The 21,608-nt window shown below is 37.8% G+C and overlaps 1 protein-coding gene across 3 annotated transcripts in view; it reads right to left on the reverse strand.

Annotated features, from left to right (window-relative positions):
• The window catches only part of HCN1 (hyperpolarization activated cyclic nucleotide gated potassium channel 1), a 299,288-nt gene that overhangs the window by 18,036 nt on the left and 259,644 nt on the right, over nucleotides 1-21,608 (reverse strand). For all 3 annotated transcript variants that reach the window (XM_008168717.4, XM_024105633.3, XM_024105634.3), the window contains exon 6: nucleotides 9,994-10,234. In XM_008168717.4, the coding sequence (XP_008166939.3) occupies nucleotides 9,994-10,234 (241 nt within the window). The remainder of the gene's footprint in view (nucleotides 1-9,993; nucleotides 10,235-21,608) is intronic.

Below are 21,608 nucleotides of genomic sequence, written 5' to 3' on the forward strand. Positions count from 1 at the left end.
ATGGGCTAGAATAGTAGTTTAAAAAAAAGAGACATCCAACAATTTGGTAGATGGCATGTCAAAAACATGTGCACATACTTCGTTTGAAGTAGGAGCCAAAGATCGGAAACTGTAGAGGGCCCTAGAGGCAGATTTTTGCTTTACAGATAACTTTGGTACAGAGATGATTAAATAAACTGGCTGCTATTTATTCTAATGATGGCTCTGCATATTAAAATAAAGTACTACTGGTTGGAAGATGCTACATGGATTTCCAAATCTGCTATGTATTTGTGAGCTGAAGAACTTTGAATAAAGTCCTGTTCAGTCTTTTGTTGTCTGCTACAGAATCCAGATTGCAGGATTTAATGAACAGTGTCCTTCCAGCTGAGGAAAGCTGACTACTGCTCCAATTTCTCAGCAGGGAGCTGGTGTTTCATCATGCACTAGGTATATTACATTGTTGTCTAAATAGGCAAGCCACTATTTAGGCCATATGGCAGCTTTCATCAGCTGAAGGAGGAAAGAGAATCACAGCAATCTAAATGTTTTGGACAGGCAATCTAATCTTTTCATTTTTTTGTTAGGTGAAATGGACATGATATTAGCATGCTGGTGTTATTTCTTTTTTTATATTCTAAATGCATCAAGAAATAATTAAACTATTACCAATGGGGCTTTAATGCTTAACAGAGGAATTTTTCTGCTCCTCAACTTTATGGCAATTATCTGCAAGCCAAGGATTTTCCCTCCCTACTAGTAAAGGACTGGATAAAGGATTCAGTCATCAACTTTCCTAATACACCGTTCACAGAACTGGAAATACAATTTCACACTCCTGGGTCCATTGTAAACTTTATCCACTATTATTCTTCTAGTTCAGAAGTCAGTGGGAATTAGATTTTCACTTAGCTATCTCCACAACAGAAAGGGAGAGAAAACGTTTTATACGATAAGGTTTGGTTTCTTGAATGTTGGGCTTCAGTATTTCTGTCTCTCTTTTTTTTTTTTTTTATTCCCTGCAAACCTCGAGTAGGACCTACCTTATAATGTCATCAATTTCTCACTGGGGCATTAACTGTAAAACCATGAAAGATTCTGTACTTTACTTTAGGTCTTTTTGAATAGACTACATACTATAGTGTCAGCCATGAGTATCCAGATTACAATCTGAATGTAGCTAAGGCAGTCTAAATGAGTACTGGTTTCCATTCTCTACAAAAGTAACTATATATATATTTGGTCTTTTTCTGGTCAGTTGCACTTTCTGGTTCTCATGTGTGAGTCTCGTAGTACGTTCATTGTCTGATTTTGCTTTGTTTTTTAAAGCCAAAAATGTTACATTTTGGTGCCAAGAGTTAGGAACTTAAATGTATAATTAGGTGTCTAAGTAAGTGACCTGTATTTTCGGAGATGTGGAGCAACCATATTTGACTTTGCTTCCATTGTTCACAGATTTTTTTGTTGACGCCATGCTCAATACCTCTCAAAACCAGGTCACTTATTTAGATGTCTTAGGGTTAGCTTCAATCTTAGGCATGCTAGCTTGAAAATTTTGTCTTTAGATTGTAAACTCCTCAGGCAATGACTTTGTTTTTCTGCATTTTGTACAAGGCTGAGCACAAATATTAAAATACTACTAATAAATAATATTAATTATAAATAAAATTATTCTAATTGAAATCAAACATCTAATGAAAACATTTCTGTTTATATTCAATTTTCTTAAATTCTTCTTATACACAATGTAAGGGCCTCCTCGCTCAACTAGGTTTAAACTGCAAAATTCAGATCTGGATCCTGAACACTCAACAGTTTGGATCTGAGTTTTCCTTTGGCCCATTATAAAGAAAGGTGTCACTTGCAAAATCCGATTCTGAGCCCAAACTGTAAAGGTGTTCTGATATTCATTTGTGTCCACTACTAAAACTACTTTTAAATACCACTTCTAGCAAGATTTGTACATGTCTGCATAGAAGTGAGGGCCATAATTTGTGCTGAAGAGCATTTGATGTTTATATACTATCGATCTTTAAGATTTGATCTAATGTGGAAAAAAAATCAGCTGCATGTTTCTGACAATGGCCTGACTTCCATATCTTCTTCCAATAACACAAAGAGGTTACCTGAAAAAAAATCACATAAAGTTGCTACTTCTGGTCCCACGTGTAATGGGTTCCATTTTTAAAAAAACACAGCAAAATATGGTATACAATATCACACACAATACAGTGACTAGTCCAAATCAGTCATGTCAACACAATTGCTGTATAGTTTATTTAAAACTGGAAGTATATTATCAGCAACTGTACACAGACACTACTTTTAAAAATCCAGCCCAATGTAGCTCAATTGAAAACTATATTTATATGCATAAGTTGGTTTGAGGACAAAGAATGTCATCAAGAAAAGCATATAAGCATGAGTTTATCTTTAAGTATGTTCATAGTCCTGCTGACTTAAATGGATCTACTTATGTGCTTAAAGTTAAGCATGTGCTTAAATGCTATGCTGGATTGGGGTGTATACCCTGAAAGCATTAATTCTCCAATGCCTTGAAATTTATATAGTAGTTTGCCCTTGTGTAAAGTGGGTGTAAAACCCTGTCACATCACCCTGCAGAGGTGTAAATGACAAGGTGCAAATCAGTGGATAACCAGGTCCTTAAATGGCAATTTCTTCCTGAATTTAGAGGTACATTATACTATGATTGCTTAAATGTACCCCAGTAAAAATGTGCTACCTACAGTGCACCCAGAAAAACAGGAGTGACAAAATATAATCTAAAGTGACTCAACATTTCCCGTGGTATTATTTTCCACTGTACTGACCTAAAATATACTGACAGTTACGCTTCTGAAATGGGGAAGAAGTTTATAAATAATAGGTAGATCAAAATAGTTTTGCCTAATTGGTCTTCACCAGGCTGAAGTGAACAGAAGATACAATTTATTGGATGTTCAAGTATGGAAGGACTACTGTTAAAAAGATAGTCAATAACTTAAGAAAAATAAAATATAAAACCCCCACAGTGTGCCATGAGATACACAGAGAACAGTATTATTGTAAATAACCAGGGGAGAAAGTAAGATGCCATAAATATGTTAATGAATAGTCTATTTTAAGCAAATTAAAATGTCAGCAGGCACAAAAATCTGCTTTATTTATACTGGTACTACCCTGATAAGGCTGTCCAACAGAGTTGGTGGTATTTCTCTGACTTTGCATAAATTACACAAAATATATTTTGTCTTCTCTCACAAAGCTAGGAGCTTGTTCACTGGATACTTAAACTTTGAGCCAGCCCTTCATAAAAATCAGGTATGCATCTCTTTCTATTGGTCTTATGTCTAGTTCCTGGAAATTCTCAGAATAAGATGACAGCAAACTGAGATTTTGAGCAATTTATGAACCAATAAAAGGTAAAGTTCACAATCTTGGCCATGTGACCAGTGGAGAGCCTGAGAAAATAGAAAAGAGGTGTGGAAGGACCAATGTAGGAGAGGAATTAGAAAGACACAGCTGAATAGGTATCTTAATCGGGACACAATCAGTGAACACTTGAACATTTGAAATTTAAGATCCTTTCCAGCTGCAGACACAGAAACATCATTAAGGAACCCTAAAGGGTTAAAATTATTAATAAAGTACCCTGTCAAATAATGTATAGATATGTATCAGACTGCATTCTTTTGTATATCAGTAATTAGAAACTATTTAATGAAGAAACCATTAAAAAGAAACTATAGAGAAAGTGGCTTTGGTTTGAGGTTTTATAGCAATTGGTCAATATCTGATTCCCCTGGGTTCGAAAAGCATATCTGTAAAAAGGACTATAGTTGCTTGGAATGTGTTTCCTGGGATTTGAATAAAGGACAGATTTATATAAACATAGGTAGGGAACCAGTTGGAGAGGACACCAGCTAGAGGCAGTTGGCTTGGGGACATAAGGCCTGATCCTGCTTCAGTGGGAGTTTTGCCAGTGATTTCAATAAGAGAAGGATCAGGACAATGGTGAGAAAGCAGCCATTTGTCCATGAGCAAGAAAGCAAATAAAACAACAACAGAGCACTGAACTGGCTCCTGGAAGTATCTGTTCTAGTAGGTACTAAAGAGGCTATGACTAGAAAAGTATGCTTGAGCTCTCTCTCTCTCTCTCTCCTTCTCTCTCTCTTTTTCCTAATCCAGAAATATAGATCACAATCCAGCACATAATTTAAGCATAAAGTTAAAGTTTGGCACATGCTTAAGTACTAGCCCTGATCCAGCATGGCACATAAACACATGCCTAACTTTATGCTTAAATGATGTGTTGGATCAGGGCTATATAACAAGATTCTTTCCAGTAATTACATATTATCCACCACAACCCCAAATCCTTTTCAAAATCACTGCTTCCCAGGATAGAGTACCCCATCTTGTAAGTATGGCCTATATTCTTCATTCCTAGATATATAAATTTGCATTTAAGTAGCATCAAAACACATATTTCTTTGCTTGCACTGAGTTTACCAAACAATCCCAATGAATCTAAATCAGTGACCTGTCCTCTTCATTATTTACCATTTCCAATTTTTGGTCCATCAGCAAACTTTATCAGTGATGCTTTTAATGTTTTCTTCCAAGTCATTGATAAAAATATTAAATAATGTAGGGGCAGGAACCATTCCTTGTGGGACTCCACTGGAAATACCCACTCGATGACAATCCCCACTTACAATTATATTTCGAGATCTATCAGTTAGCCAGTTTTTAATCCATTTAATAAGTTAATTTTATATCCTTCTAGTTTTTTAATCAAAATGTCAAGTGGTACCAAGTCAAATGCCTTTCTAAGTATGTTAAGAAAATGCTATTACTTCTATTAACCAGACTGGTAATTGAGGCAAAAAATGATATCAATTTAGTTTGACAGAATCTATTTTCCATAAACCCATGTTGATTTGCATTAATTACGTTACCCTCCTTTAATTCTTTATTAATCAAGTCCAGTATCAGCCACTCCATTATTTTTCCCAGGATCAACATCAGGCTGACAGGCCTAAAATTACCTGGGTAATTACTTGGGCTATTGCATTTACCCTTTTTAAATATTGGCACAATATTATATTGGACATCTGTTGAAAAATAACACAGCAGAGCACAGATTATACAAGTTGGAGATAATTTTTTATTTCAGAAGGTGGAGAAAACTACTAGGGGAGAAGCTGTTATAGATTTGATTTTGAGAAATAGGAAGGAACTGGTTGAGAATTTGAAAGTGGACGGCAGCTTGGGTGAAAGTGATCATGAAATGATAGAATTCATGATTCTAAGGAATGGTAGGAGGGAAAACAGCACAATAAAGATAATAGATTTCAAGAAGACAAACTTTAACAAACTTAGAGAATTGGTAGGTAAGATCCCATTGGAAGCAAGTCTGGGGGTACGTCTATACTTACTTCCTGGTCCGGATGTAAGCAATCGATCTTCTGGGATCGATCCCGGAAGTGCTTGCCGTCGACGCCGGTACTCCAGCTCAGCAAGAGGAGTACGCGGCATCAACGGGGGAGCCTGCCTGCCGTGTCTGGACCCGCGGTAAGTTCGGACTAAGGTACTTCGAATTCAGCTACATTATTAACGTAGCTGCATTTGCGTACCTTAGTCCGAAGTGGGGGGTTAGTGTGGACCAGGCCTAAGGGGAAAACTAGTTCAATAAATTTGGCAATTTTTCAAGAAGACATTATTAAGGGCACAAGAGCAAACTATTCCATTACATAGGCAAGAGACTACTCTGGCTTCACCAGGAGATCTTCAATGATCTGAAACTCAAAAAAGAGTCCTACAAAAAGTGGAAACAAGGTCAAATTCTGAAGGATGAAAATAAACAAACAACACAAGCATGTAGGGATAATATTAGAAAGGCTAAGGCACAAAATGAGATTAAAATAAGACAAAGTAGGCCCGTTACTCAATAACAATAACAGAAAATGTGGAAGTGGCAGTAGTGCTAAATGACTTTTGTGTTTCAGTTTTCACCAAAGAGTTTAGTAGCGATTGGACATCTACCATAGAGAACGTAAGCTAGAAAAGTTAGATGTCTTCAAGTCGCCATGCCTTGATGAAATACATCATAGAATACACGAGAAGGTGACTGAAGAGATATCGGAGCCATTAACGATTAGAACATAAGAACAGCCATACTGGGTCCATCTAGCCCACCATGTTGTCTTTTGACAGTTGCCAATGTCAGATCCGTCAGAGGGAATGAACAGAACAGGTAATCATCAAGTGATCCATCCCCTGTCACCTATTCCCAGAGGCTAGGGACACTTCAGAGCATGGTTTTGCGCCCCTGCCCATCTTGGCTAATAGCCATTGATGGACCTATCCTCCATAAGCTTATCTAGTTCTTTTTTAACCCTGTTATAGTTTTGGCCTTCACAACATCCTCTGGCAAAGAGTTCCATAGGTTGATTGTGCATTGTGTGAAGAAATATTTCCTTTTGTTTGTTTTAAACCTGATGCCTATTAATTTCATTTGTGTTATGTGGAGTAAATAACACTTCTTTATTTACTTTGTCCACACCAGTCATGGTTTTATAGACCTCGATCATATCTCCCCTTAATCGTCTCTTTTCCAAGCTGAAAAGTCCCAATCTTTTTAATCTCTTATCTTCAAAAAGTTATGGGAGAGATTCCAGAGGACTGGAAAACAGCTAATATAGTGCTACTATATAAAAAGGGGAATAAGGACTACCCAGGGAATTACAGACCAGTCAGCTTAACTTTAGCACCCAGAAAGAAAATGGAGCAAATAATTAAATAATCAATTTGCAAACACCTAGAAGATAATAAGGTGATAAGTAACAGTCAGCATGGATTTGTCAAGAACAAATTGTGTCAAACTTACCTAATGGCTTTCTTTGACAGAGAAACAAGCCTTGTGGATAGTAGAGAAGCAGTAGATGTGGTATATCTTGGCTTTAGATACTGTCTCATATTACCTTCTCATAAACAAACTAGGGAAACACAACCTAGATGGAGCTACTATAAGGTGGCTGCATAGCTAATTGAAAAACCATTCCCAGAGAGTAGTTATCAGTGGTTCACAGTCAAGCTGGAATGGCATATCAAGTGGGGTCCCACAGGAATCAGTCAGAATCCAGTTCTGTTCAATATCTTCATCAATGATTTAGATAATGGCATAGAGAGTACTTATAAAGTTTGCGGATGATACCAAGCTGGGACGGAGAGGGGGAGGTTGCAAGTACTTTGGAGGACAGGATTAAAATTCAAAACGATCTGGACAAATTGGAGAAATAGTTTGAAGTAAAGAGGTTGAAATACAATAAGGACAAATGCAAAGTACTCCACTTAAGAAGGAACAATCAATTGCACACATTAAAAAAATGGGAAATGACTGCCTAGGAAGAAATACTGAGGAAAGGGATCTAGGGGCCATTGTGGAGCTAAATATGAGTCAACAGTGCAACACTGTTGCAAAAAAAGCACACATCATTCTCAGATTTATTAGCAGGAGTGTTGTAAGCAAGACACGAGAAGTAATTCTTCCGCTCTACTCTTCGCTGATACAGCCTCAACTGGAGTATTGTGTCCACTTCTGGGAGCTACATTTCAGGAAAGATGTGGACAAATTGGAGAAAGTCCCAGGGAAGAGCAACAAAAATCATTAAAGGTCCAGAAAATGTGAACTATGAGGAAAGATTGAAAAAAATGGGTTTGTTTAGTCGAGGGTGACCAGATAGCAAGTGTAAAAAATCGGGACGGGGTCAGGGGTAATAGGTGCCTATATAAGAAAAAGCCCCCAAAATCGGGACATCTGGTCACCCTAGTTTAGTCTGAAGAAGAGACGAGTGAGGTGGGAACATGGTAACAGTTTTCAAGTACATAAAAGGTTGTTACATGGAGGAGGGAGAAAAAATGTTCTCCTCTGAGGATAGAACAAGAAGCAATGGGCTTAAATTGCAGCAAGGGAGGTTTAGGTTGGATATTTGGAAAAATTTCCTAACTGTCAGGGTGGTTAAGCACTGGAATATATTGTCTAGGGAGATTGTGGAATCTCCATAACTGGAGTTTTTAAAATGTGAGCAAAATATATTTCCCCTTACCTTTATTCTCAGAAACATCTGAGCCCTTTTGCTGAAACTTTTTTAAAAAATACTGAGCCTAAGGCAGACACCAAGTATTGAAAATTTCATTTCAACTGGCTGAAGTTTGGCAAAGTTATAAGCAAGTGAAAATAGAGTCTTTTAATGGGGAAAATGTCAGAAAGCCTTATTTGTAGGCATCACTTTCAGCTCCATCTATAATAATTTTTACAGCCATTGATATAGGACAGAACTTTGAGTTTCCTTTGTTTAAGTGTTGTTCTATGTTTTTGTAACTTGGTTCACATTTTTTTGACACACAGCAGGATGTTGGTGTTTCCCTTTTAGGGTATAAGACGTATTCTGGATTTTCACGATATGATACTGTAGTGTCCTCAGGAATGCTGCTGCAATTAGTCAACACAGCATATAGACATGCATTTTTGCTCTTTTGGTCTAGAAAACGTGTTTTTGACATTTTCAGAATACAGCTCCTTGCCCATCCACTCTCAGAATCAGGAATTTTTTGGTGCACTGCCTAAGCCTAAAGGAGACCAAGGTTGCTTTACTTCTTCATCTTTCAACCTTTTCTTTCTCCTTAATCTCCACTCTGTAGTAAATCCAATGTTGTGACTTGCCTCCAAGCACATGATAGGATAAGCACATGATTCCTTTATTTAACGGATACTGCAAGCACTGGCATAAATCACCTGGAAAGGGCTACTGTGGAGTGACAAGGCCTGCTGGCCAGGACAGTAGGAGAGGTTTCAACATACTTCTGTAAGATGAAATTGGTTAAAGAACTACATGCCCCAGTTCAAACAAGAACTGAGCTAAGTTCACAGCTCTGAGCTTTTCATTTCTGTACATCTAAATGTCACTTGTTAGGCTTTAAATGCAACTAAACAATTCTGAAAGGCTTTTGACATAATTTTTCAATGCGTCATGGGATTCAGCTACAATGAATACAAAAACTAACTAGCTATGAGCCAGACCTGCAACTCCAGTTGCAGCTAATGATAGCTCCAGGTGCTCAGCACTTCTGAAAATCAGGCCTATTGCTACTCGTAGTAGAAGATTCTATTCTATTGCACTAGAATATCTTATCACAGCTGATATATTTTCATGCTGGTCAGATATTATATGTCAAAAGGTATATCCTCATCCATATGTAAATATTTCATATACTTCCAGTTAAATGGAAATCTGATTTTCATTAGGGTTACCAGTGAATTGAATTAAACAGGACCAAAATTTATGTTTAGTTCTTATTAACTTACATCTAACAGGGAGTTGTCTAGTCCATTAGAGATGCCAGTCTATGACAGCACATACTTGAACTCTAATCATTGCTGATTGTTAAAAATTAGTGTAAGAACACTAATACCAGTCTGAAAACTCCAGGGAGATATCAGAAGAATCCCATACATTAATAGTCCTTTATCAACTCTCTAACTTTTTTATACATTGGAGTTTATCATGTTGATATACTTTCACATTGGTGTCTAAAAACCCACAACCCCCTTTAAAGAAGATGAATTATGCTTATTTTACCTTAGAAACATTTCAGTCTGTTAAAAATTACTTTGCAAAGTATTGCATTCCTTAGTAATATACAGCACATTACCTAAGAGTGCTCTTAATTCAATGTCACTTTGAAATCAGACAGTTTAATTGAGAATATTACTTTAGGAAATACCTGAGAAAGCAACTAGCTGTAGAGGATAACCCATCACTGAAATGGGAAGCAGTCTCTAAATGTATTATTCAAAACTACTGAAAACACTATTCTCTGCCATAAGAATTCTCTAAGCAACAAATGTTCACTAGACACATTCTAATATCTATATATGTCTGACATTTGAACATGTTTTGTTCTAGCACATTCACCCCATATGTTATCATACATTTCCTTATTACTCACCTCCAAAGTAAGAGCCATCTGTCAGCTTCATCTCCTTACTGGATTTAGTGATGACACCAGCGACCCCATGTTGAATGAAATACATCTTTTTACCCACAGCCCCTTCTCGGATAATATAATCGCCGGGTTGGAACACCTCAAAGCGAAGCTTGCTCAGCATGGCTGTCACAAAATTGGGGTCTGCGTTAGCGAAAAGAGGCATTGTGGCAACCAGTTTGCGACAGTTGAAATTGACTATCTCCTAAATGGTAGGGAAACATAATGATAGTAATAGTCAGCAAATAGACATTCTAGAGTGGGTAGGTAAAACAAACAAACAAAAAGGGTGTACACAATAAGACAAGACTTTTTTTCAGTAGAAATTCTGTGTGTGCTTATTAGACATAACTCCTTCATTTTGTGGCTTGTTTCTAGTCATTTTCATTCCTGTTGCCACTAAAATGGTAAATGAAACAAAAAAAACCAAACCAAACTAACAAAAACCAAAACAACCCCTCAGACTTCCCCACCTCACAAAAGAAGCCACACCACTATTTCTATATCACTGAGGTAAAATGTAGTTTCTTCGTGGGTCTCCTTGTAACTTATTTATTCTCCTAGGCTTTTAAGAAAAATGATGGACAAACAGACACTACATATGAATTACAGCCACTGAAAACTCTGTAAAAAGGGCACAGCTTGCAAAAGAAGATGGAACAAATTCTCTGCTGGCATAACTCCAATAAATTGAATGAAGTTATACCAGCAGAAAATCTGAACTTTTATTTTTGACATTTGTATCAATGGTATCTATACAACTGCAGCAGCTTTATGGGTAACACAAATGCACATTATGGACTTCTTCCAAAGCCCATTGAAATCAATGGAAAGATGCCTTTGGATCAGGAACCATCAGATCTGAACTTATGGTAACTAAACATAGAGTTATAGGCCACAATCCTGCAAAGGAATCCATACAAGTGGACCTTTGCATCCTCATAGTATCCTGTTGATTTCATGGGACTCCATGAGGGTTTTAAGGGTCCAAGGTAGCAAACCGATTTGCATTAGCAGGGCCATTGGCAGGCATTACATCCAAAGGAGAACACTACAAGATTAAATACGCTACCTGTTTTAAATTTAAATATGTGTCATTCCTGAAAGTGATTTGTAAGACAAATCTTGCAGACCTTACTTTGCCTTACATTAAAAAACTCTCTTGGACAATATATTCAATTCCATGCACTGGGTTTACAAGCTACCAAACTGAAGAACATTTCATGAGATTGATTGGTATTGGACATGAAGAGGGATTCCAACAGGACACAGCCCATTGGGTACAGTTAGCAACCAATGTATTAACAGTTTGACCCAATGTTATATATGATCATCTGTATAAAATTGCACAACTGCATTAAAACACAAAAACATGCAAACAGTGGTACTATTTATATCATGCCAATTGCCTTAGAAAGCTCAATGTTACTTCAGTAACAGCAGGGTATCCTAGGCAGTACTACAGCAAGTACAAGGAGGTTTATAGGTAATGCAGCAAATACTGAGGTAATGTCATCTAGGAAGATTTTAAGGGTTCCCACTAGATGGCGCCAATCACAAAGATTGCCTTAGGTTTTACTAGATTTGTGTTACTTGCTGACCAAGGAAGAAGCACATGTATGGCACAAGAGTGAGGAGAGAAAATCCAAACTAAAGAATGGATCCTCCAACATGAAAAAAATGAAACTGGAAGAAGAGCACAAGGCAAAACAAGTGTCCCAGTGGCAGGAAGTTATTATTCCCATCAATTTCTTATTCCCCACTAAAAGAAGCCCAGAGCAAATGTACTTCCTTCTCCTACGTCTGGGACAGAATTATGACATCTTAGGACACTCACTCAGGAAAATGTCACTGTGTAATAACAAGGTGAAAATAGTAGGGTCTCTAAGGACAAGGGGACTTTGCCTCTTCGGAAGGAGAACTATAGTCATTCCCTTTGACCTTAGTCTCAACAATTCAATAGCTCTGTGCTATATACGCTTTTCCTTCAGTTTCTTCTTCTTCTTTTTTTGGGTGGGGAGCTCAGGGGACAAACAAAAATTACAGGATAACACAGCAGGGAGAAACAGGGGGAGGGATAGCTCAGTGGTTTGAGCATTGGCCTGCTAATCCCAGAGTTGTGAGTTCAATCCTTGAGGGAGCCACTTAGGGATCTGGGGCAAAAATCAGTACTTGGTCCTGAAGGCCGGGGGCTGGACTCAATGACCTTTCAGGGTCCCTTCCAGCTCTATGAGAGAGGTATATTTCTATATATATATATATATATATATAAAACTCAAAGAATGGCTGGAGACTGCAGCTTTGGCTAAGGAAGTGTTGAGTCAGTGAATGAAAAATAAGATGTGCAAAAAGTAAAGCTCTAAGGAGTGCAAAATGGGTCTCATGGGTACAAAACGGCAGATGGTAAAATCCTGACACCACTAAAATCAATGACAAGCCTCAGATAGACTTCATTGGGGCCAGGATTTCAGTTTTATTTACAAGCTCTTCTTTAAGCAATGGAGAGAAAATACAGTCTCCTTTACTCAGTTTTCTTTCTTATTGTCAGCTCCCAACCCATGAGTCAGGCTCCCTTACAAGGCATAGGCTTATTGCACATGGTGGGGCATAGTGATTCTTGCTGCATGTGACTGCTGGAGCCAATTAGTCAGAGGCAATGGTAGTGTAGAAAATAAATAGAAGGAACATCTCACCTCCAAAAACTGACCCTGTCCCTGTGTTTACTCTGATTGGCTCCCATGAAACCAGTGGTAGGAGGAGAGTATAGCAGCAAAGGAAACCAGGACGGACGACTGAGAGTTGGGGCAATTGCCTCGATCCTTCTCAAAATACAAAATCATTGCTTATCTTTGGCGGAAGCCAGAGCAACATTAAGGCATATGTCCCAGTCCTAAGGCCTTAGCTCCTGGACTCACATGACATCAGAATCTGAGCTTTCATTTAAAAAAAAAAAAGCCTCTAGCCCCTGTGTTTGCAAAGAAAAGATAGAAAATATGAAGTGAGTGTAAACTGATGCTGTGATGTCCATGTGAGTATGCAGACAGCCTGAAACAAGAGCTCTGAAAGGTATGAAATGTCCAGTTCTTCTCCATGGGGGGCTAGAAATCCAGAATAATTGTTCCCAGGGGTCCTGCTGACACTGCCCATCAGAGGAAGGAGGAGAAGACTGCAGTGACCCAGCCACCCAAGTAGATACACCCCATATTATGGGTAAGTATTGCAGGGAAAGCCCTGCTGCCTCTCCTGTCTCTCTGAGGGGTGAAGAGACACCCACTTCTTCTCCCTACTGCCACTTCTTAGTGGGGATTAGGGGGTTCCTTGCTACTGTCACTTCTGTCTCTGAGAAGGGAGCACCCTGACATATCCATTCATAGTTGGGGGCGGAGCTATGGGAGGGACCTATGTCACAAATGTGCCTGGGACATCAGATTACCTTAATTTGGCTTTGGCTGAAGCCAGGGAGAAGACAATAGCTGGCAGTTCCTTGTTTGCCTGTCCAATGATTTCAACCAGCCTCCCATCAAGCCATTTGACCCCAGCCTGTTTTCTGTTTTGGTAACAGCACTGATCTCTTCTGTAAGCGCAGGGAGGGAGAGAAAGGAAGCCACCAGGGAAAGAGGGCAAGTTGGGTAGACTTTGTAAGAGAGCTAGAAGAGAGGTTTGGGAACTGGAAGGCCAGGAGAGTGAGAAGATGACAGCGAGCTGGTAGACAGGAAGGGAAGGGGAGAGAGAAATGGATGGAACAGCAGGGAGAAAGAATGAAGATGGAACTCAGTGAGAGATAAGGGATGAGAAATGAGAGAAAAAAGGGGAAAGACAGAAAGAAGAAGGATTGAGGAGAGAGAGAACAGGAGGAGAAACGAAAGTGAATTGTGAGAAAGACTGAAGCGGGATCTTCAGGGAAGGGGAGGATGGGATGGGAAGAGAAAGAATTAATAAGAAATTGGGGGGGGGGGAGAGAGAAAATAAGAAAATTGGAAAGGTGATGGTGAGAAGGAGAGAATGGAGGTGATGGGTGAAATATGGAAATAACTCCAGAGCAAGACATAAAAGGATACAAGGGGGAGCCCATCCATCACATAAAGAGCTTCCAACTCCAAAAGAGAGGGAACCACTGTCTACTTGCAAAATACATCTAACCATAATTATAAGTCTTTCTCCTTCTCTGAAAATATATATTTCCTCTCGAGAACTCATCTCTCTATCTACTTCTCTTTCTTGCTACGTATAAGCTATATATACACCCATGTATACACACACACACACATAGTTTATCAGGTAAGGCTGTCTTGTGGCTGCTTTGATTTATACAACCACTGCTGTAATAATTTCAGCCATTATTGTTCTAGTGATGCATTCATTTTATGTGTTTTTATTTCCATACGAGCTTAAGCTAAAATACAAAATTCCCTTATTTAAAATGTGAGAAGGTGGAAAATTACCAGAAAGGGAGAGAGAAAAGCACGAAGACTGAGCAACAAAATGGCATTTTAAGTGCTTTGTTTTTCCTTAAATTGTTCTTTTATTTAGATCTGTCAAGGTGACTAATATAGATTTTTTGTTGTTGGTCTTAATCACAAGTCATGCAGTAACCTGAAGTTCTTGTATATCATATTACATTTATTGCATCTTGTATTTATTGGACAAATAGAAATGAGTAAAGATTATGGATGTGGGTTTTATCTAATTGGAAAAGCACGATAAGAAATAGCTTGGTATTTCAAGAAATGGTAAGAACAAACTGAAGGAACAGTACTCAGTCCTGAATTCTGTACAGAGAAAAATCTCTCACAGAAGTTTTTCCCAAGTAAGTTCTTCAGGATAGGACCCAGACTGTGCTACAAGATATGGTACCATCAGGATCAAGCTTCTTGCTCCTCCCCTCCACACCAAAAAACTACCCAACTGAGTGAATTCTTAGGGAGAAAATATTTATATATAAAGTGGTTAAAGAGAAAACAGCACAGAGACAGTCTCAGGATAAGATTTAAATGGGATGAACACTGGTTTACAGACTGCCCTATTGCACCTTGGATTCCCTGACAGTTTTGTTCAACCTTTGTTGAAATCATCAGATCTTCTTGCTCTGTATGACTTCAATATGCCTGAAGATGATTGATGATCTTTCCAAAGGGCAGTGGTTGCTATGACAACCATGGGACTGTCAGTTTGTTTGGGCCCAGCACATGAAGCTGATCAGACTCTATATCTTGGTTGTGGTTTGGTTGTTAGAGGGAGATGTACACCAGTGCTCAGTGGATGGAGAACTTCCTTAGGACAACAGGGAGGACATAAGGAGTTGTTCCATGTGGTGTGCAGAACTGGCATACCTCACTTTACATCACTTGTGCCCCTGATGGCGGGAGTGGGAGGACTTGCTAGAGCAGGGAAAGAGTGTGACAGAGACGTGAGATGACGGAGCTGGATTGTGATGTGCTTGGGATGCACTGGAGGGGTCACTGAGGAAATATTCTAGCTGGGGGAATTTACAGCAACCATTATGCTCTACAAAATTATGCCAGTGACGAGGATCACTCTGGACAGTTAATGTTCAGTAAGACTTAGAAACTGGGGAAGTTCCAGAATCTAATGTTGTGCCAATATTTTAAAAGGGTAAATACATCATCTGGGTAATTATATACATTGCTCTCAGTAAAAATAATGAAACAGCTGATATTGAGCTTGATGAATCAAGAATTGAAGGAGGGTAATATAATTAATGCCAATCAACGTGGGTAAATAAAACCTGTCAAACTAATTTGATATTTATTTTTGGTGAGGATGCAAGTGTGGCTGATAAAGGTACTGTTTATATAATATATTTAGACTTCCGAAAGGCATTCAACTTAATATCACATGATATTTTGATTAAAAATCTAGAATGATACAAAATTGAATGCACATTAAATGATAAACTGGTAAACTGAGGGATCTCAAAATGTCATTGAAAATGGGGAACTGTCATCAAGCAGGTGTTTTTCTAGTGGGGTACTGCAGGGATGGGTTTTTGGCTCCACACTACTTAACATTTTTAACAATGACCTGAAAGAAAAACATAAAATCATCACCAGTAAAGACAGCCTTTGTCTACACTTGCAGTGGCTTGTACGACATGAGTAGCTAAACCAAATAATGTGGTATTTAATTCAGAGAGCCTCTGATTTATACTCTTCTTAAACTCTGCTTCTGTTTAAAAGGAGGAAGAACTGTTTCAGGAAACTAAAAATAACTTGTGATCTTTACCTCGATTTCCTGGTCTTTTGACACAGTAGACTGCACAGAATATGGTCAATATTCATCTTCCAGAGCAAACAAATTATCCCAGGAAGAGATCAGCACAAAAGGAGCAGTACTGAGAAAACAATTTTTTCTTTGCAAGTAAGAAGAGACAACTACAGGAAAACCTACAGAACATTATGCCCAGCGACTCTGGAAGCTTAAGTATATTTTTTAAACTGCTCTGATATCTTGTGATTAATCATTAACAATGTACTTTAAAAAAATATTATACCTGAAACTATATAGTTACACATTGATCTGTTAGATCAATGACATTTTCATCTCTCTTTCTCGTTTTTTAAAGTGCACTGACTATTTTCCTCTGTGGTCAAAAACTGGCATGGTGCTAGGTTTAATAGTTCAGTGCTTAGTATTAACTATCTTCTTCCACTGTTTGAATACTGGAGTAATTAGCACTTTTAAGAACACTCAGGTACCAATTTGATTTCACCTGCACCAGTTTTACACTAGGATAATTCCAAAGACTTCATTGCAGTTACATTAGTGTAAGTCAGCCTCCATAAATGCATAAGATAATACAGAGTCATTAAGATAAGGTAATTGTGTATATGCAACCCATGGGATGTAGAGTTAACTCAATATATTCCTGGGAATCTATATTAAATGCTGGCCTTCTGGATACTTTTCCTTCCTTTTCTATGTGATTGTTGTTTTCTATTCAACTGTTTGTATACATTTTTATACAATGGAATTATCATTATATTAAATTTAACTGCAGATAGCGTAATCTTTTTAACGTTATATGGTTCAACCAAATCTTCAGTAAAGTCAGTCTGATAAAGAATATTCAACTTCCCTCATTGCTTCTTAATTTCCTTGCTTGACATTTGTGAGAGAACATTACTGGGCCTCCTGTATTGTATTTCTGTTGCACTTTCTAGAGCTGTTTAGAAAGACAGCAATGAAGGAAAAAAGGCCTCCTATACCCAGCCAAAAAGCCTTGGTTCGTTTTTATAACTGAGTATAGTCTGCAACTTCTTAAAGGTTCTGAAATGTTCTAATATGTCTTTTTAACTTTGGTTTCCAGCTGGGAGGAGAACCAGAAGTGTCAAAATATCACCCGGAACAGAAGTGCTGGAAATATTGTAAGGAAGCCTATGACTGTGAGATAACCAGCCCAATGTTACAGAGAGGAAGTCAAAACAGCTATAAATAATTTAATAAAAAAGAAACAAACATAAGAATAGCCAAACTATCCATGATGACTCCAGAATCTTTTTCTTCAGTGGTAAAAGCTAATTTAGGCCCAATCATTGTATATGAATAATTGGGAGTATTTTTCTAGTGTGCATTAATTTGCATTTTCAATATCAAATTTCATCTGCCATTTTGTTGCCCAGTCATCCCATGTTGTCAGATCCCTTTGTAACTTTTCACAGTCAGCTTTGGACTTACCTATCTTACATAATTTTGTATTGTCTGCAAATTTTGCCACCTCATAGGTTACCCTCTTTTCCAGATCATTTATGAATATGTTCAAGAGCTCAGGTTTCAGTACATATCCTTGGGGACCCAACTATTTATCTCTCTCTACTGTGAAAACTGACCATTTATTCCTACCCTTTGTTTCTTCTCTTTTAAACAGTTACTGATCCATGAGAGGACCTTTCCTCTTAATCTATGACTGCTTACTTTGTTTAAGAGCCTTTGGTGAGGTACCTTGCCAAAAGCTTTCTGAAAGTCCAAATACACTATATCCACTGGATCACCCTTGTTCACATTCTTGTTGACACCCTCAAAGAATTCTATTACATTGGTAAGGCATGTTCACAAAAGCCATGTTAACTCTTCCCCAACAAATCGTATTCATCTATGTGTCTGATAATTCTGTTCTTTACTATAGCTTTAACTAATTTGCCTACTTCTGAAGTTAGGTTTACTGGCCTGTAATTGCCAGGATTGCCTCTGGAGCCTCTTTTAAAAATTGGTGTTACATTAGCTATCCTCCAGTCATCTGCTACAGAAATTGATTTAAGCAGTGGGTTATGTACCACTGTTAGTAGTTCTGCAGTTTCATATATGAGTTTCTTCAGAACTCATGGGTGAATACCATCTGGTCCTGGTGTCTTATTAGTGTTTAATTTATAAATTTATTCCAAAATTTCCTCTATTGATACCTCAGTCTGGGATAGTTACTTAGATTTTTCAACTAAAAAGAATAGCTTAGGCCCCAAATCCTCTGTAATGAAGACCAATGCAAAAAGCATTATGCAATCCCTGGACACATAAACAGGGAATCTCAAGTAGGAGTATAGGCAGGTTATAATATCTCTGTATTTGGCTCTTGTGTGATCATTACTGGAATACTGTGACCAGTTCTGGTGGCCACAATTCAAAGGATGTTAATAAATAGAAGATTCAGACAAGAGATGTAAGAATATTTAAAGCATGTGACAAATATGCTTTATAGTGATAGACTCCAGGAACTCAACTCGTTTAACCGAGAGAAGGTTAAGGGATGACTTGATCACAGTGTGCAAGTATTTACATGGGGAACTGAAATTTTATAATAGAGAATTCTTCAATCTAGCAGACAACGGTATAACAAGATTCAATGTCTGAAAGTTGAAACTAGACAAATTCAAACTAGAAATAATATACAGATTTTTAAAAGTGAGGGTAATTAACCATTGGACCAACTGACCAAGTGTAATGGTGGACTCACCATCACTGGCAATCTTTAAATCAAGAATGGAAATTTTTCTAAAAGATTTGCTCTAGTTCAAACGGGAATTAATTCAGGGAAGTCCTATAGCCTGTGTTATATAGGTCAGACTAGATGATCACATAAATGATCCCTTCTGGTTTCATAATCTATCAATCTATTAAACATCTTGTATGTTGTGCAAGTCTCATCTTACTTTCCAAGTGATGGCATTTACTACAAAAAGGACCCCCATATTTTGTAATGAAACTTACAGAGGCTTTTAGTTTTGACTACATATCAGATATTTCAGTACTTCAAACATATAAATATTTTAACCAACATTTTAAAATTGGGTGGTCTATATATCCAGTAATTTCCCCCATAATATTCTTCATACAAGGGTGCAGCTATTGTTTGGTTAATTAGGTTACTGTCCTTATTGCAAACATTTCTTCAAGTACTTTACCGTATTTTTAAGCCTTACATTTGTTTTGTAAGGAAGCAAACTATTAGAGACAAAATCATAAAGAATAAAGCACAAAATGAGTTACATCTACCAAGGGACATAAAGACAGTAAGAAGAGGTTCTATAAATAATTGCAGGGAAGAGAAAGATGAGAAAAAGTGTAGGTCCACTATTTAGAGGGGAAAGAGAGCTAATAATGGACAGCACCAAAAAGGCTGAGCCATTTAATGACTATTTTACTTCAGTCTTCATGAAAAAGGTTAATTGTGACCAGTTAACACAATTAATATTAACAACTGGGGGAAGGAATGCAAGCCAGAATATGGAAAGAAAAGGTTAAAGAATATTTAGATAGGCTTGATGTATTCACATTGGTGGGATCTGACAAAATTCACCCTGGGGCACTTAAGGAATTAGCTGAAGCAATCTCAGAACCATTAGTGATTATCTTTGAGAATTCATGAAGGACAGGAGAGGTCCCAAAGGACTGGAGAAGGGCAAACATAGTACCTATTTTTAAAATGGGGAAAAAGGCAGACCCAGGGAATTATAGACTAGTCAAGCTAACTTGGAAAGATACTGGAACAAACTATCAAACAATCATTCTCATAAGTAAACTAGATAAATGTGGCCTAGATGAAATTACTATAAGGTATATGCACAAGTAGTTGAAAAACTGTTCTCAAAGAGTAGTTATTAATTGTTCACTGTCAAACTCAAAGGATGTATCTAGTGGGGTCCTTCAGGGGTCTGGAACTATTTAATATTTTCATTAACAACTTGGATAATGAGGTGGAGAGTATGTTTATAAAATGTATGGATGATACCAAGTTGGAAGGGGTTGCTAGCACTTTGGAGGACAGGGTTAAAATTCAAAATGACCTTGATAAATTGGATAATTGGTCTGAAATAAAAAAGCTGGAATTCAATAAAGTGCATAGTACTACATGTTTAAGAAGGAAAAAATCAAGTACACAAATACAAAATGGGGAATAACTGGATGGACATTAGTACTGCAGAAAAGGATCTGGGGATTATAGTGGATCAAAAATGGAACATGAGCCAATGTGGTGCAGTTGCAAAAAGGTTAATATCATACTGGGGTGTATTAACAAGACTGTCATATGTAAGACATGGGAGAAAATCATTCTGCTCTATTTGGCAGTATGAAGACGAGTATTGTAATTAATTTTGGGTGCCACGCCTTAAAAAAGACATGGCCAAACTGGAGAAAATCCAGAGAACAACAAAAATGATGAGTTAGAAAACTTGACTTATGAGGAAAGGTTAACAAAACTGGGCATGTTTAGTCTTGAGACAAGAAAGTGTGTGTGTGTGTGTGTGTGTGTGTGTGTGTGTGTGTGTGTGTGTGTGTGTGGTGAGAACAGTTTTCAAATATGTTATAAAGAGGACCGTGATCAATTATTCTCCATGCCTACTGCTGGTAGAACAAGAAGTCATTGGCTTAATCTGTAGCATCAGAGATTTAGGTCCGATATTAGGAGAAAATTTCTAATTATAAGGATAGTTTACCAAGGGAGGTCGTGGAATCCCCATCATTGGAGGTTTTAAAGAAAAGATTGGTCAAATACCTGTCAGGGATGGTCTAGGTTTACTTGGCCCCACCTCAGCACAGGGTGCTGGACATGCTGACCTCTCAAGGTCCCTTCCAGGGCTACATTTCTATAATTAGCTTTGAGTAGTAGCATACCAAAGCCCTGTTTATGCATGCACAGATTTGTAACAACATTATATCATTGGCTCCTAGCTACAACTGATTAATGATGTGCTTGAAGCAAAACCATAGACATTAACATCTTGGACTTTGGGGAATCTGACTCAGGATCTGAATGACAAGGTGGGTGAGGTAATATCTTTTATTGGGCCAACTTCTGTTGGCAAGAGAGACATCTTGTTTCTCTAATATCCTGGGAACAACATATTTACAATTACACTACATACAGGATCTGAATGACACACTGGAAACATATTTAAATGCCAGCCCTGGGATGAAATCCTGGCCCAGTTAAAGTCAATGAAAACGGCCACTGATTTCAATAGGGCTGTGATTTCACCACTGGATCTGACCATCCCAAAACTTTCGGTAATTTTGAACCCAGTTCTTGATCAGAAGTTTATTGTTTGGGTCCATCTTTGTAATTGATA

This window comes from Chrysemys picta, chromosome 6 (assembly GCF_011386835.1).
Source record: "Chrysemys picta bellii isolate R12L10 chromosome 6, ASM1138683v2, whole genome shotgun sequence".
In the NCBI taxonomy this organism is placed as follows: Eukaryota; Metazoa; Chordata; order Testudines; family Emydidae; genus Chrysemys; species Chrysemys picta.